At 39.5% G+C, this 19,309-nt stretch overlaps 1 protein-coding gene across 6 annotated transcripts in view; it reads right to left on the bottom strand.

Moving 5' to 3' along the window:
* Positions 1-19,309, bottom strand: part of LOC101884937 (adhesion G protein-coupled receptor L1) — a 58,338-nt gene that overhangs the window by 25,880 nt on the left and 13,149 nt on the right. For 3 of the 6 annotated variants that reach the window (XM_073908436.1, XM_073908446.1, XM_073908469.1), the window contains exons 2-7: positions 12,125-12,259; positions 11,768-11,981; positions 8,056-8,165; positions 2,995-3,009; positions 698-905; positions 31-295 (exon numbers count right to left, since the gene is read on the bottom strand). In XM_073908436.1, coding sequence (XP_073764537.1) covers positions 31-295; positions 698-905; positions 2,995-3,009; positions 8,056-8,165; positions 11,768-11,981; positions 12,125-12,194 — 882 coding nt within the window. In that variant the 5' untranslated portion in view covers positions 12,195-12,259. The remainder of the gene's footprint in view (positions 1-30; positions 296-697; positions 906-2,994; positions 3,010-8,055; positions 8,166-11,767; positions 11,982-12,124; positions 12,260-19,309) is intronic. The other 3 variants (XM_073908437.1, XM_073908458.1, XM_073908475.1) reach the window with 1 other exon arrangement.

Here is a 19,309-nt window from a genome sequence, read left to right as displayed (position 1 = left end):
TTTGGCTTTATTTCTATTTGAGTTTCTGACCTGGCTGACCACCAGGCGTCCATTATTGGCTTCGGTGGCATAAATGACCCACAGCCCATGTTCGTCCACCGCCAGGTCGATGTCAGATTTTCCTCCCCAGCGGTACGGCGAGGTGTCATGATAGTTTGCTGTCGCAATAATGGCTTCGCCGCTCTTGATGCGGGTTCGCAGGTCATATTTCACTATGTTGCGCGTTCGCTCCTTATTGTAGAACACGGCGCCGTCATACACCACAAACCCAGTGCCGTCCACTCGACTCGGCAGCCTGCAGATTACACAAACTCATTATTACAGCATTTGAAGACACGTGCGTTTACAACAGTGCCTATATCATTTGGGTTTAGACTCCCCTTGTGGCTGTTATAAGAACTGCAGCCATCACGTTTTCAGATGAAACTAGATGATAGATAGATAGATAGATAGATAGATAGATAGATAGATAGATAGATAGATAGATAGATAGATAGATAGATAGATGGATGGATGGATGGATGGATGGATGGATGGATGGATGGACGGACGGATGGATGGATGGATAGCTGTTATGTTATGTAATTATTATTTTTGCTTCAATCAAGCACACACTTGCTATTCCAAATTGAAAGTGAAAGTAAAAAGTGCCTTGATTACATTTGATCAAAGAATAAATAGACACGGTGAAACTTACTTATACGTGGTGGTGACTCTGTTTTGAATGTAGTCGTCCCAGGAGGCGTATTCATACAGCATGTCGGTGCGATAGGGCGTCCAGGGCATCACATACAGTCTATCGCCCGCCTGCAGGGGGTCTTTACACCACGCCCCCGACTGATGCTCCGCCTCCCGCACCGAACTGGGCTCCAGCACGCGCACCAGTGTTCCAGGACAGACAAAAACTGCAGAGACAGAGCCATAATAGAGGAGTATTAGCAGGAGCAGGGGATGGGGTGTATTAGACTGATGAAGGAATAGATCCGATGGACAGATCTATTCTACACGCGCACACACACACACACACACACACACACACACACACACACACACACACACACATACATACATACATACGACACACATCTTACACTACCTATTGCTGTATCATGAGTGCCTGTGTGTGTGAGAAAGAGAGATTTCATTCTCAAAGGGTGAAAATACAACATCATTATAAGAGGATAGATAGATAGATAGATAGATAGATAGATAGACAGACAGACAGACAGACAGACAGACAGACAGACAGAAAGAAGGACAGACAGACAGACAGATAGACAGATAGACAGATAGATAGATAGATAGATAGATAGATAGATAGATAGATAGATAGATAGATAGATAGATAGATAGATAGATAGACAGACAGACAGACAGAAAGAAGGACAGACAGACAGACAGAGAGACAGATAGATAGATAGATAGACAGACAGACAATCAGACAGACAGACGATGATAGATAGATAGATAGATAGATAGATAGATAGATAGATAGATAGACAGACAGACAGACAGACAGACAGACAGACAGACAGATAGACAGATAGACAGATAGATAGATAGATAGATAGATAGATAGATAGACAGACAGACAGACAGACAGACAGACAGACAGACAGATAGACAGATAGACAGATAGATAGGTAGATAGATAGATAGATAGATAGATAGATAGATAGATAGATAGATAGACAGACAGACAGACAGATAGACAGATAGACAGATAGATAGATAGATAGATAGATAGATAGATAGATAGATAGATAGATAGATAGATAGATAGATAGATAGATAGATAGATAGATAGACAGACAGACAGACAGACAGACAGACAGACAGACAGATAGACAGATAGACAGATAGATAGGTAGATAGATAGATAGATAGATAGATAGACAGACAGACAGACAGACAGACAGACAGACAGACAGACAGATAGACAGATAGACAGATAGATAGGTAGATAGATAGATAGATAGATAGATAGACAGACAGACAGACAGACAGACAGACAGACAGACAGACAGACAGACAGACAGACAGACAGACAGATAGATAGATAGATAGATAGATAGATAGATAGACAGACAGACAGACAGACAGACAGACAGACAGACAGATAGACAGATAGACAGATAGATAGGTAGATAGATAGATAGATAGATAGATAGACAGACAGACAGACAGACAGACAGACAGACAGACAGACAGACAGACAGACAGACAGACAGACAGATAGATAGATAGATAGATAGATAGATAGATAGATAGATAGATAGATAGATAGATAGATAGATAGAAAGATGTGTGTGTTTGTTTGTTTGCTGTCAAACTGATTTGCTACATTTGAGTTTTGGTTAGAGATTCTGAGGTAGAGTCACGAGAGAGAGCGAGAGAGAGGAGAGAGAGAGGAAGATGGGGGCGGGGCTACAGGAACCTTTGGAGCCAATGAGATGCGGGTTAGTTCACACAGAGGACAGGGATTGGCTGGGACAGCTGTCAATCACGTCACACCCACACACTCAGGTCAAGCACGTCAGGAACACGGCATGTGCACACAGTTACTAAAAAGAGAAGGAGTCGTTTTTCTTTTTAAACGCTAAAATAAATAAACGACAACGACAACAGGTCCTGAGGGAAGCAAAGGGATGAACGGAGACGCGCGTGTCGTTTGGATCTGAGGATAAATGAGCTTCAAACGGCAAGCAAATCAAAAGGGAGAGCAGAAAACAAGTGTGTGCGTGAAGAAGAAAGAGAGAGAGAACGAGAGAGTGAGTGAGAGAGAGAGAGAGAGAGAGAGAGAGTTGGTCCGGGTGTTTGTAAGGTGTGTGAAAAAGAGGAGGAAAATGGAGGAGCTGCATCAAACTAGAGCACATCACAAGGGCCAGGGAGAAAAGAGAGAGAGAGAGAGAACGATAGAGAGAGGAAGACAAGATGAGCAGAGAGAGAGAAAGAGAGAGAGAGAGAAACTGCGGCGTTATACATGATCTTTACCTTTTTGGTCCACTTCTATTCAAGCGTTGAAATAGAAAAGGGAAGAGAGGTATAAATGAAGAGAGAGAGGGAGAGAGAGAGAGAGAGAGACAGAAAGAGAAAACAAGAGACATTTCAGTTCAACAGCAGAGTCTTCCGTTTCTTTTCAAGCTTAAAGGTCAAGTGAAATTCATTAGACATGAGAAACACGTGAGGGAGAGAGACAAAAGAGAGGAGGAGGAACGAAAGAGTCGCAGAACGAGAGAAGAGGAGAGAGGGAAAGCGACAGACAAGAGAGAGAGAGAGCGAGAGAGAGAGAGAGTGATGGTATGGTAGGGTAAGGGACAGGATCTAAAGCTACGCCTCATTTAAACGTCACCAATCATGGGTGAGCTCATTTGAATATCATTATGAATATTCATATAGGTGTTCTTCTATCTGCCCTCGATCACTCTGTCCACTCTCCATCCCTCCCTCCCCCCCACCCAAAAACAGCACAACATATGAATAAAACATGAGCTCGTCACACATTCACATTCATATGCACCTGTTCACACCGCAGATTATGCGTTCATGATAATTGATGAAAACTTCAGTGCATTTCATACAAAAACGGAGAGAGTTTTGTTATAATTGTGCATTTCAAATGAAATACAAACAATAAAATGCAAATATAATCAAATTAAGTCCTTTATAGGAACAAGATCGAAAATCAAAACTTTTTTTTGCGTTAAATAAACGGACAGTTCTCAGGTCAGCTCAATTTAATTATAAAGCATGTTCAACACCACACCATAGTGACATACAGAAATAAGAAAACAATTAATTAAATTAAATAAAAGAGGCAAGCTTAAGACATTTTTAAAAGCGACAGAAAAACAAATACGTTTTCAGCGCACTCTGGATTAAAGATAGTGTAGTCCTGGTTTCTGATTGGCTGATATTGCTACAATAAAAAAAAATCGGTGACATTCATATGAGTTAGTCGTACGAATATGTATAATTTTGTTGGCTTCCAACCCCGTCCCTAAACCTAATTGTCATTGGGGAATGAACAAATCGCAGTAAATTGTACGAATGCAATTGTACGAATTAGCCACTAAGTGAAAAAGTTACGAGTTGCGATAAATAAAATATAAATATTATGTACAAATATTTTTTAATTATAAATAATTTATAATTTATCATTTAACAGTCAACATTAATTTTGATAAACGTAACAACAACCGTGTACTATATATCTTCATAATATTATAGCTTAATATAAATTCATGAGATTGTACGAATTAATACGAATTAGCCACTAAATCAAAAAGTTACAAATTGCCATGAGATAGCGTTGAAAATTTATAATATCAATTTGCAGCAATAAAATATAAAAAGAAATGTTAAAAAAAATGTATTACAATTATTTTCTTCAAATTAGCATTTAACAGTTAACATTTACTTTGATAAATGTATCAACAACCATGTATCATATATTCATAATATTATAGCTTATTATATATTAATGAGATTGTATAAATTCATACGAATTAGCCACTAAATCAAAAAGTTACGAATTGATGTGAGATAGCGTTGAACATTCGTAATATAAATTTTCAGTAACAAATAAAATAAATACAAATAATTTTAGTAAAGTATTTTTTTCAAACGAACATTTAACAGTTAACATTAACTTTAATAAACAGAACGACAACTAAAACAACAGTGTACTATTTATTCAAATTAGTATAGCTTATATTGAAATTATTCGAATGACCACAGCTCAACACTTTCGTTTAGGTCTACGAAATTTACAGTTCAAATTTTCATTGAGGAGTCTGGGTTTAGCTGGGTTTCCATTACTTTGTGTCAATGTTTTAAGTATTGCATGAGAAATGCGTGATCGAGACAGCAAATTTCAAAATTTCTAATTTCGTAAACCAAGTTTGTCTTATTAGGTGGTTTTGGAATTGTGCGAAAATTGTTAATGCGAATAAACTGTGACGTAGCAAACATTATACCAAAGTGACTCCATTATGCTTGCACTCAAGTTAAACTTGCGATATTTTTTCGTTTTTTGCAATTCTTTTTGACGTTAAGATGGAAACCCAGCTATAGTCAGTGTTTGCGTTCATCTGTCGGTGTGAACAGATTTTGACATGCAAGAGAAAGTGCAACACAAACACACGCGGCTTCCTCCAGAGGTTTAGCAGCGAGTCACAAACAGTCTGGTCCCTTCAGGCGAGGAAACTTATGGACACACACACACACACACACACACACAAAAACACTCAAACCTACTCAAACATACACACACATACACACACACACACACACACACACACACACACACTCAAACCTACTCAAACACACACTCAAACAGACGCACACACACATGATGATCCTGCACAAATGGAGAAATGAAAGTATCAGTGTGCAGCGCTCAGCAAAACCGCAAACCTGCAAAATGACAACTGTAATTTCGCATTAAACGTCGCGTCAGAGTTTACTGCCATTCACCGCCAGGAAACATCTGCAAAAGAAGAAGGGAATCAGTGGACCAGTGAGTGTGTGAATGAGTGTGTGTGTGTGTGTGTGTGTGTGTGTGTGTGTGTGTGTGTGTCTGCACGTCGATCGGTCGCGCTGTGCTGAAATAAGAAAGAGCTGCAGATGTCGCCGCCCTGCTGGAGGAGACAGAAAACACACCCTGATCCCACCAGCACTACACCCAGCGGAGGAGTGGAGAGAGGAGCGACTGAGGGAGGAAGAGCGCAAACACAGGGGAGAGAGAGAGACACGCGGAGGACAGAGAAAAACAGAGGAGGAGAGAGAAGAGGAGAGGATGAGAACTTTGGAAAATGTGTGTGTGACTGAGTGTGTGTTTGTGTGTGTGTCTATGTGTGTGTGTGTGTGTGTGTGTGTGTGTGTGTGTGTGTGCATATATAAACAGTTGAAGTCTCTCTTGTGTATTTTATTTTCTTTTTTCAATATTTCCCAAATGATGTTGAACAGATTCAGTAATTGTTCACAGTATTTCCTCTAATATTTGTTCTCCTGGAGAAAGTCTTATTTGTTTTATTTCAGCTAGAATAAAAGCAGTTTTTAATTGTTTTAAAGTCATTTTAAGCTTAATATTATTCGCCCCTTCAGCAATATTAGTGTTGGATTGTCTCCAGAACAAACCACTGTTATACAATAACTTTACCCTGATTACCCTAGTGAAGCCTTTACATGTCACTTTAAGCTGTATAGAAGTGTCTTGAAGAATATCTAGTCTAATATTATGTGCTGTCATCATGACGAAGAGAAAATAAATCAGTTATTAAAAATAATATGATTATAAATGTGCTACAAAACATGCTTTTCATTTAAAATATTGAGGGAAAAATATACAAAGGGGGTGAATAATTCTGACTTAACTGTATATATACACTACAATATATACAAAAGTCTTGTCATCTATCTTAGTTTTAGGAACTGCAAATACAGCTTGACTTCTAGTTGATGATTTGGTGTCAGAAGTGTCTCTCTGAAAGGTGAAGGCCTCTAGATTTTGCTGGTTTGAGCTCAATAAATCTGATCATGTCTTGATGTTGACTGATTTGATGAGGACAGTGCGGTCTGACTCTGCTCACACTAAAGTGTCATCACTGAACAGAAATAATGTCCAGTATAGAATATAAAGTCCTGCTGCAGTGGAGACAGAATGAATATTGTGTCTGACTCCATCATGAGCTTGGAGGACTGCATCCATACATCTCTGACATGACTCACATCACTGATTAATAAAGTCATCTGGAATGAAGAAGAAAGCCTTCAGCAGGATCCCAGAGTTCATCAAGAGTCTCTGTGTTCATCTTCAACACCTCCTCCTTCATCATCAGCCCCATAATGTTGATGTCTGGTGACTGGGCTGGCCAATACTGGAGCACCTTTACTTTCAGGAGCTCTGATGTGGAGGCTGAAGTATGAGCATGAGCGCTATCCTGCTGGAGAATTGTCCCTCTCCTGTGGTTTGTAATGTAATGGGCAGCACAGATGTCTTGATACCTCAGGCTGTTGATGTTGATCATCCACTCTGCAGATCTCTTGCGCTGAATGAACCCCAAACCATGATTTCTTCTTCACCAAACTTGACTGATTTCTATGAGAATCTTGGTCCATGCTGGTTCCAGTAGGTCTTCTGCAGTATTGGTGATGATTGGGATGCAGATCAGCAGATGATCCAGCAGAGAAATCCACCCTCTGACACTTTTACACATCATCAACTAGAAGTTGCTCTTATATTATATATATATATATATATATATATACACACACGTCTTAATTAATCCCATTTGTGTTTAGTTGGATTATGACCCTAATCAGATTAAATTAATCAAAGATTTCTGTTTACATGGTCGACTCTTAAGCAGAGTGTTGTCTTCATCATAATAAAATTGAATTATTGGTGTCCATGTAAACATTTTCAGTGTGTCAGTGTGTGTTAAGCTTGTGTCTGTCAGTGTATATGTGTGTGTTATGCATGTGTCTATGTGTGTGTGTATGTTATGCATGGTTCTCCGTCAGTGTGTGTGTATGTGTGTTATGCATGTGTGTGTGTGTGTGTGTGTGTGTGTGTGTGTGTGTCTGTTATGCATAATTCTCCGTCAGTGTGTGTCTTTGTTATGCATGTGTCTATGTGTGTGTGTGTGTGTGTTATGCATAGTTCTCCGTCAGTGTGTGTGTCTTTGTTATGCATGTGTCTGTGTGTGTGTGTCTGTGTGTGTGTGTGTTATGCATAGTTCTCCGTAAGTGTGTGTGTCTTTGTTATGCATGTGTGTGTGTGTGTGTGTGTGTGTGTGTGTGTGTGTGTGTGAGTATATTCTGCATGCATCTATGTTAGTGTGTGTGTGTTATGCATGTGTCTGTCAATGTGTTTGTGTGTGTGGTAATATGCATGCGTCTATGTGAATGTGTGTGTTTGTGAAAGAGTGTGACTGTAAGAGCGTGTGTGTTATGTATGTGTTTATATTAGTGTGTGACTGTGAGAGTGTGTGTTACTGTTAGTGTGTGTGTGTGTGTGTGTGTGTGTGTGTGTGTGTGTGTTTCACTCACTGTAAGGGACACACTCATACTGGATCTCCAGGTATTTGTAAGTTCCAGGACAGGGATCAGGAAACACGTCTGCACCGGCCACCACCACACACTGCGTCCTGTTATTACACCTGAAACACACACACCCAATCATCAGCATGCTCTCATGATGTCTAAGTGTGTGTGTGTGTGTGTGTGTGTACAGCTGTCAGTGAACACAGAAAACTGAACAGCAGCAACACAAACATCATCATCACGAGGAAAAGCAGCAGAGTTTTATTTTCAGAAGTGGCCAAAGACGTCAATAATCATGATGAGAGACGCTTCAGACCGTGACCATCATCATCATCATCATCATCATCATCATCGTCATGGCAATTAAATCAGGATCTGCTCCTCTGGCCTCTGTCTCTCTGTGGGAATGGATAGAGTGAAGCCGCATTGATTTGTTCTTCTAGGAAACGGCAGCAGCTCAAACATTGGGGAGACACACTGACGCCAAAACACTCAAACTCACACACACACACGCACATAATCTCATCTGCACACACACACACACACACGCTTGTTCAATCTGAATGAACATATATCATATACTCATACACTTAAAGTGTCTTTAGATAAAGATGATCATTATGATTACAGACTAGAACAGCAGGGGCTCGTTGGAAACATGTGCCTCAGGCTATATCTTTATGAAAACTGAAATATGTTTCTCAGGGTGCGTTTCATTGCATGTTTCAGATGACAAATCCACTAGAGGGAGTTGTACATTTTTGTAAATCTGAAATACCTCACTTGTGGTAGATTTTGTTGTGCGTTTCTGATGATAAATCCACAAGAGGGCGCTGTAAATTCGAAATTCATTGCTTAGGGTGTGTTTTGTTGTACCTTTCAGATGACTAATCCACTAGAGGGCGCTGTAAATCTGAAATGTATTGCTTAGGGTGCGTTTTGTTGTACATTTCAGATGACAATTCCACTAGAGGGTGCTGTAAATGGGAAATGCATTGCTAAGGGTGTGTTTTTTTGTACTTTTCAGATGATAAATCCACTAAAGGGGGCTGTAAATCTGAAAAGCATTGCTTAGCGTGTGTTTTGTTGTGCTTTTCAGATGTCAAATCCACTAGACGGTGCTGTAAATCTGAAAAGCATTATTTAGGGTGTGTTTTGTTGTGCGTTTCAGATTTTAAGTCCACTAGAGGGGGCTGTAAATCTGAAACGCATTACTTAGGGTGTGTTTTGTTGTGCCTTTCAGATTTTAAGTCCACTAGAGGGCGCTGTGAATCTGAAAAACATTACTTTGGGTGCGTTTTGTTGTACATTTCAGATGACAATTCCACTAGAGGGTGCTGTCTACATTTTTATGAATTTGAAATTTGTTGCTTCATGTACGTTTCATTGTGCATTTCTGATGACAAATCCACTGAAGAGTCCTGTGAGCAGTTTTTGTGAATCTGAAATCTGTTGCTCCAGGTACATTTTGTTGCATGTTTCAGATGACAATTCCTCTAGAGAGATTTTGTATATTTGTTAATCTTAAATTCGTTATTTAGAATATGTTTTGTTGTACGTTTAAGATCACAAATCCACCAGAGGTCGTTGTGCGTATTTTTGCTAATCTGAAACGTATTGCTCTGGGTTTCGTCACGTTTCAGGTGTAAAATCCACTAGAGGGCGTTGTCTATATTTTTGCAAATCTGTAATATGCTACTTTGTATACATTTTATTGCACATTTCTGATGCCAAATCCACTAGAGTGCTGTCTGCATTTTTGTGAATATGGAATACGTTGCTCTGTGTACGTTTGACTGCTTGTTTCAGAATGCAAAACCCCTAGAGGGCACTGTCTACATTTTAGCAATGCTTAAATACATTACTTAGGGTGTGTTTTTGTTGCATTTTTTAGATGACAAATCCACTAGAGCAGGGGTTCTCAACTGGTTTGGCCATGGGACCCACATTTTTACAAGGTCACCAAGCCGCGACCCAAATTTTTAGGAACTATAATACAATTTTAGGAATTATACTTCAGGGCTCAACAATAAGGACTGCCCAATGGCCTGGGGCCAGCGTGTGAGATGCTCGGGACAGTAAACAGGATTGTTACTGGCCCGATCCGGCCACTGATGCCCTGTCACTAAAGTTTAATTTCCCTGTGACTATTTGTCAATTGTCTGCAAAAACAGTCAGAATCGAGAAACTGTTTGTGTTTTTAAGCCTTCAAATGCTACCTTCTCGGTTCCTCTTATCTGATTGGATGCTGTGAGCATGTTATTTTTTTCATAACAACTAGTACAGCGAAGAGACAGCAACATGGCGGCAACATCAAGTGATGATGCTAAAGGAAAACATTTGTTTCTAACGTCTTGGAAGCAGACATTTATGAGGGTACGCCAAGACTTAAAAAATTAAGTGATATTTTGTACAGTTTGTCGTCAGTTTGGCAGGTCAGTCATCTTTTGTTTTGCCATAAAATACCTGCACATTTTGCTACTTTTGTTTGCGAAACACTTTGAATTTTGTTCATTACACATTTATTAACATTTTTTAAATAGCTAAATTCTAGATTTACAAACATTTTGACACATTTCTTTTTTAAATTTGTGGCTAAGGAATAACTATTAACTTTTTTGTGGTGGGGCCAGTGAAAATATTGGCAGAGCAAGTAAAAATCTGAACCACTGGTCCGATCGGGACACTAGAAAAAATCCTTAGCGTTGAACCCTGTACTTAGTTTGTATTTATTTGCTAACATAAACAAGTAGTGATAGATAAATCATAAGAAATTCACCAAGCCTTACAAATAAACACTATTTTATTGCTGTCATTTAACAAAAATGGATCAAATTATAGAAATATTACAAAGTAAAAGCGACAAATACTGTTAATAACAAACTGTAAATAAAACATGTTTTCTGGTTTCTAAATGTTGTTTTAATTTAGAAGGTTTCATGCTATATATATATATATATATATATATATATATATATATATATATATATATATATATATATATACTTTAGATATTCGGGGTCATACTTACGCTTGACATATTTGTTGCAATAATCAAATGAAATTTCAGATGTGAAACAGTAGGGTTGTCGCGCACGCATTTCAAAATAAAAGTTCGGTATAAGCAAAAATAAGTAAAAAATGTAACTTTTGTTGTTAATTTTTTTTAACACACACTGAAAATGTTCCCGCGACCCACTTTTTGGTTGCAACCCACCAGTTGAGAAACACTGCACTAGAGAGCGATGTTTGTATTTTTGTTAATCGGAAATGTTACTTAGGATTTGATTTGCTACATGTTTCAGATGTCAAATACACTAGAGGGCGTTGTCTATATTTTTGCAAAATCTTAAATGCGTTACTTAGTGTGTTTTTTGTGCATTTCAGATAAAAAATCCACTAGAGGGTGTTTTTGTGAACATGAAATTTGTTTCTTTGTGTATATTTGTTTGCACATTCCTGATGACAAAATCCACTAGAGGGCGCAGTCTATATTTTCGTAAATCTGGGTATATTTTATTGTTGCGCACAGGGATTGTCCTAGTGAACAACTGATCTAAACCCTTCCCTAAACCCAACCAATAGTGTTTTCAAAAGTAAACATAAGTAAACATGCACTGTGACACCTGTACGATGTCGTTAGGCTTTTGTTAAACAATCGAAATTGTGAATCGTGACAAATATAATATATAAATATGTATATTGTAGTTACACAGACCTGTGTGACATGATCTTGAAGGCGTCAGGCTGGTAGCACTGCACGTTCTCCATCTGGAAGGGGTCGGCATCACAGATCTTGTCGTCTGTGCGGCCGTAGTTGGCGGTCTCAATCATGATGACATCACTTCCTGGGCAGCGCAGCTCGATGGGGTAACCTTCACACGCCAGCTCTCTCCTCATCAGACCAAAGGGCATCGCGGCTCGACTCAGACCTGCCAATCCCAAACACACACTGGCGTTAAAGCAGCTCCAACAACTGAAGGATTTTTAATTATACACTAATTTTTAGAAATCAATTCAGCCAATAGAGGAGCCTATGTGTCTGAGGGGGGCGGAGTCAGAACCTTGAACTTACCTTGTTCGGAGGGAGCAATGTTGCTAAGCAACACAGGACACATCCACAGTAACCACAGTGATAGTGCCATGGTAACGACAGAGGAACGGATAAGGTGAAAGGGGCAGGACAGAGTTCCTGAAGAGTAAGATGAACCTGCAGAGAGACAGACAGATCATCGGAGAGACAGACAGATTATCAGACAGACAGATCATCAGAGAGACAGATCATCAGAGAGACAGACAGATTATCAGAGAGACAGACAGATCATCAGACAGACAGATCATCAGACAGACAGATCATCAGACAGACAGATCATCAGAGAGACAGACAGATTATCAGACAGACAGATCATCAGAGAGACAGATCATCAGAGAGACAGATCATCAGAGAGACAGACAGATTATCAGAGAGACAGACAGATTATCAGACAGACAGATCATCAGAGAGACAGATCATCAGAGAGACAGACAGATTATCAGAGAGACAGACAGATCATCAGACAGACAGATCATCAGACAGACAGATCATCAGACAGATAGATCATCAGAGAGACAGATCATCAGACAGACAGATCATCAGAGAGACAGACAGATTATCATAGAGACAGACAGATAATCAGACAGACAGATCATCAGAGAGACAGACAGATTATCAGACAGACAGATAATCAGAGAGACAGATCATTATAAAGGCAGACAGATCACCAGACACAGATCATCAAACACAGATCAACAGACAGACAGATCATCAGACAGACAGATCATCAGACAGATCATCAGACAGACAGATCATCAGACAGACAGACTGGAGATCAGCAAGATAGACAGAAGATCAGACAGAGAGAAGATCAGAAAGACAGATTGGAGATCAGACAGACAGAATATCAGACAGGCAGACAGAAAGATTGGATATCAGACAAACTGAAGGTCAGAAAGTGACAGATAGACAGAAGAATAGACAGAAGATCAGACAGACAGACAGATGGGAGATCAGACAAACTAGAGGTCAGAGAGTGACAGACAGACATACAGACAGACAGAAGGACAGACAGAAGATAAGAAAGACAGACAGAAGATCAGGCAGATTGGAGATCAGACAAACTGGAAGTCAGAGAGCAACAGACAGACAGACACAGACAGACAGACAAAGAGAAGATCAGACTGACAGATAGAAATATGGGAGATCAGATAAAGTGAAGGTCAGAGAGCGACAGACAGAAAGGCAGACAGGCAGAAGATCAGACAGACATACAGACAGACAGACAGGACAGAAAGAAGATCCGAAAAACAGACAGAAGATCAAACAGATTGGAGATCAGACAAACTGGAGGTCAGAGAGAGACAGACAGACAGAAGATCAGACAAACAGACAGAAATATGGGAGATCAGACAAACTGGAGGTCAGAGAGCGACAGACAGACAGACATAGACAGACAGACAGACAGACAGAGAGAAGATCAGACCGACAGACAAAAACATGGGAGATAAGACAAACTTAAGGTCAGAGAGTGACAGACTGGTAGACAGGCAGACAGACAGACAAATGGAAGATCAGACAAACTGGAGGTCAGAGAGAGACAGACAGACAGAAGATCAGAGAGACATACGGAGTTGAGACCAGAAAGAAAGATAAAAGATCAGACAAACAGGCGAGAGATCGGACACACAGATCATTACAGAGACAGAGAGGAGATCAGAAAGAGAGACAGAAGGACGATCAGAGAGAAAGACAGGAGATCAAGTCTGATGGCATTTCAGAGACGCTCTCAGCAACACACAGTGAGGAGCAGTGTGTTCATGTTCAGTTCATTCACACACAGGGATAATGAGCTGTAATGGCGGAGCAGAAGGTCAGAGCTCTACTAATGTGATCACTGTGCTTTATTGATCCATCATCAGACTCAATACTGTCACAGCAGTTGCTTTACTCGCCAATAATCAGACCGAACAGCAGCTCAACGGCTCACGCTGCTGTTTCTGGGAATGTAATAACTGTAAAACTGTGAAATATACTGTATTTTCCCCGACCAATGTAATAACAGTTTTGATTTGTTGTAATGATGAGTGTTACGACTCTGCTGTGTGTATTTTAAAGGGCTACAGGAAATGAGCATATATATATATTTCATTATATATATATATATATATATATATTTTGCAAGGGCACATTTTTTGTCTTAAAGTGCCCCTGGAATTAAAATACTATTTTTTAGATGTTAGTATCAGTGTGTCAGCTTTCAGGATATCTATAAGCAGATAATAGTGTGCTCCAAAACAGACAAAATTCACATTATAAGAAATAAACATCCAAAGGTAGTCACTTCTGCATAAATGCATCAACAATTTTTTTACATCACCACATACTTCAGATTCTCATCAAATCTTCTGACCAATCAAATGCTCTCTAGTGGCTGACATGCCCCCGCCCAATTTTTCTCATTGGCTGATTATTTGTTGCGCTTGAATTTAAGCACTCTCACTAGCAGAGCTGTGAGAAAAAAAAAGCGCTATTAAAGGGGAGGGGCTACTCTAAACCCCGCCCCTCTTCATCTTTTAACGTTAAACATCCAATAAAAATGCAAATTTCAGAGCATTTTAGGACAAACCATTAATCTGTGCAAGTTTCTGATTAGGCGAATTATGCTTAGCCACGCCCCTATAACCATCAATTTGCTGTGAGTGAAAGATAAAAGGCGGAGCTCAAAAATAAAGCCCCACCCCCTACTAAATACCCTATTACAGATAAACAATAGAAGTCTGCAGCAACGTCTGGTTCACACTGACTCTACAGATGAGTGTGTGCTCAGACAGACTCGCAGTCGCCATGGCAACGCTGCAATAATGGCTGCGGCTCATCTCAGCTTCTCTCTCTGCGTTTCTGCATCCTGGACATTTTTTTTTTCCCCGGCTCTGATCTGCGTCTCATTTCTCTTTCACAGTTGCCGGTGCTGTGAAACCCCTGCGGGCTCCGTCTCTATTGATGGTGCTACAAAAATACCCGCTGATCTCAGGAGACGGAATCAGACCATTTATCACCAGTGTTTCCCCAGACGAGTGCTAAAATCCAGCCTCAGGCTTCACTGCGGCCTACTAGCGGAAGCACAGCCGCCCGTATATTACATTACATTCACCAAAACATGACATTCTGAGACTAACTAGAGTTTACACGAGACCACTGGGCTAGTTTTATAGCTCTTGTCTTGCTTAATATCAATCAATTGGATTTAAATCAATAGTGGATGACCATTTATTTATTAGACATCAAGATCATGTTTGTCTAGTCACTTTCTAGTCTCATATTTTAGCAATCATACTAAATTAGACAACATTTTTAAACTTTCTATAGAATTTCCACAGATAGAGCATTAAAGAATGAGTGAAATAAACAATTTCTGATGTTTATTTTGCTAGCATGCATTGTCAGTCTTAAAGTAAATTAATAATAATAATAATAAAGTAATTAATCTCTGCAGTGTAATGTTTTGTTAAGCTCTAACCAAAATCAGACCATCTGGTTCTGCTCTGGATCGTCAGTGCTTCTCTGAAGACTCTGATTGGGCAAAATGTGCTAAGCCACGCCCCTCTAACTATTAGTTTGCTCAGAGTGAAAGGCGGAGCTTAAAATATAAACCCCGCCCCCTACTCATTATTCAGATTTAGTTACAGATACATTATGGTTTCTGCGCCAGTGGTGTAGTGGTTAGTGCGTCGACACATTCACTCCGGTGCTCACGGAGACCTGAGTTCGATTCCCGCCTCACGGCCCTATGCCGACCCCTACCCATTCTTTGCTCTGCATGCTTTCCCATTAATACTCTCTACTTTCCTATCCAATAAAGGTGAAAACCCCTAAAAAATTATTATAAAAAATAAATGCATCATTTTGTTCAGGGGCAGATTTAACTAATAAGCGAGATAAGCGGCCGCTTAGGGTCTCAGGAAATCTGAGGGCCTGCAATAAATAGCCTATTTAAAAATATAAATTATACCTGTAAACTTTATATAACATCAATTTCTAATATATTTTGCATGGTAAGAGTTAAACAAATACAATTTTAACGTAATTTAATATGATTTAATAAACAATCAAACATAATATTATTATAATTTTGAAATGCATTGCAATAATAATAATATTACCAAATAAAATATCCATCATGGAGCAGTCCAGCAGTCGAATTAAATACATATATAAAAAAAATAAAAAAATAAAAAAATAAATATATATATATATATATATTTATATATATATATATATATATTTTTTTTTTTTAGTTGTAAAACTAATCATTTAAAATGTAGAGATTGCATTAATTTAAAATGTCAAAAGGAAGATTGATTAATATAAAAAAAAAAACAGCAATATAATTAGATATTAAATAAAAGTTGAAAGGGTGCATTTCAGGACTTGGACTCTAAGGCTGGATTTGCTTAGGCCCCCAAAATGGCTAAATCCACCCCTAATCGAACTTGAATAAACGTTCAGTTTTTATAAATCCTTATAGCAAGCTCCTCCCCTCAATAGGCGGAGTAAATATTTAAATATTACACAACTTAGCATGTTCATAATTTCATAATCTCTCTCTAAACTTCTGGGTTTGTGACATTTTAATGCTTCTCTGATTGGCCAAAATAAGCTTAGCCATGCCCCTCTATCCATTAGTTTGCTGTGAGTAAAAAATGAAAGGCGGGGCTAAAAAAATAAACCCCACCTCCTACTCAATATTTAGTTTCAGTTAGAAATACATCATCATATTTGATTAAAAGCTCAGTTTTTATAAATCCCTATACAAGCTCCTCCCCTCAGTGGGCGGAGTTAATATTCAAATATTATATAACTTAGCATGTTCATAATTTCATAATCTCTCTCTAAGCTTTTGGATATGTGACGCTTTAATGCTTCTCTGATGACTCTGATTGGGCGAAATATACTTAGCCATCCCCTTTTAAAACGAACGGGTTTATTTTGAGACGTTTCACCTATGGCGTCCCCATTAGGAAGTGTTGACAGATTGAGCTCAGATTTATATACAAATTAGTCCCTAAATGTGGTTAAGTAGACACAGAGAGAGCCACTGACTGACTTAAACAAATGAAGAGGAGAAACACTGAGATCCTGCAGACGCACGCAAAGCAGAAACAAGACACTGACTACAGCAAACTGACTACACACAGACCACACACACACACGCGCGCGCGCGCGCGCACACAAAAAACACACTCACTCTCTCTCTCTCTTTCTCACTCACACACACACACACACACACACACACACACACACACACACACACACACACACACACACAAATACACACGCAAAAAACACACAAACTCTCTCTCACACACAAAACACACACACAGACAGCAACACAAAAACAAGTGCACACATAAAAACACTCTCACACAAAACACACACAAAAAAACACACATGCACACACATACACACCCACACACAAAAACACTCTTGTGCACAAAAACCCAAACTCTCTCACACATACACACACACACAAACACACACACACAAATAAAAACACAAATACACACGCAAATACACACAAACTCTCTCTCTCACACACAAAACACACACACAGACAGCAACACAAAAACACTAACACAAAAAACACACTCTCACACACAAACAAAAACACACATGCACACACACACACACACACACACACACACACACTCACACACACACCCATATACAAAAAAACTATCTTGTGCACAAAAACCCACACTGTCTCTCTCTCTCACTCACACACACACACAAAAACTCTCCTTCACACAAAAACACACACATGAAAAAAAACATGCTCTCACGCATAAAAACACACATGAAAACACACACACACACACACACACACACACACACACACACACACACACACACACACACACATATATATACAAACAAACAAAACACACACAGACATCCAAACAAAAACAGTCACTCACTCTCTCACACACACAAAAGCACAAACATGAACAAAAGCACACTCATACTCACACACACACACACATATACACACACCACACACACACACACACACACACATATACACACACACACCACACAGACACACACACACATATACACACACACACCACACATTCTCTCTCTCACAGACACACAAACCCTCTCTCTCATACACATACATAAAAACATTCTCTCTCACACACACACAGAGAAACACTCATTCTCTCTCCAACACACACACATAAGACACTCTCTCTCACACACATGAACAAAACACTCGCTATCTCACACACACACACACACAATCAGAAACACATTCACTCTCTCTCTCGTACACACACACATGTAAATTTTGTTTTCACACAGACTTTCCAGACTTCAAGCAGCCCTAATCTCAGACAGCTCCATCTGTGTGTCCTTCAGAGATCATGAGTCACTGTTTCTCCTGCAACTGTGTATCTCTCATTCCCTGATGACCACACACACACACACACACACACACACACACAGAGAGAGAGAGAGAGACACTGTCAGGATCCCTATTGGCTCGACTGCTTACGCAAATAACACCTTCTACTTTAGTCCAGAGAGACCCCAGAGACGGACACACCCTCACTCGCACATCACCCTCAGAAAAACACACCAACATCAAATATTTAAAACAATTATCAATAATTAATATTCAGATTAGCGGCTCATTATCCGACAGCCACTGTAATGTGAAGCTTATTACGCAATTTAACGACCACAAATAAGATGCGCATGAAATATCACAGAACACTGAGCAGACCGACAGACTGGGGGATCCATAATCACACACTGATGATTAAAACTACACGACCATAATTAACTATACCAACACAACCACTTAGTGTATAGCTTAACTATATATTCCACTTGCCAAATAAATATCTCAGATTGTCAGTTTAGTTTAATTTATAATAAAATAAAAAGCTAAATTAAAATGAAAAACCTGGCAGATATGTGACATGCAAGAAGGCTATAGGAGGAGGAGCCAGGAGTAGGAGGAGCCGAGAGCAGGAGGAGCCAGAACTGGTAGGAGACTAAAGAAGGAGGTGTCAGAACTGCAAGAAGGCTATAGGAGGAGGAGCCAGAAGTAGGAGGGGCTAAGAGCAGGAGGAGCCAGAACTGGTAGGAGACTATAGAAGGAGGTGTCAGAACTGCAAGGAGGCTATAGGAGGAGGAGCCAGGAGTAGGAGGAGCCGA

This window comes from Danio rerio, chromosome 1, assembly GCF_049306965.1.
Source record: "Danio rerio strain Tuebingen ecotype United States chromosome 1, GRCz12tu, whole genome shotgun sequence".
Taxonomy (NCBI): domain Eukaryota; kingdom Metazoa; phylum Chordata; class Actinopteri; order Cypriniformes; family Danionidae; genus Danio; species Danio rerio.
This window is presented reverse-complemented; position numbering and strand designations above follow the sequence as displayed.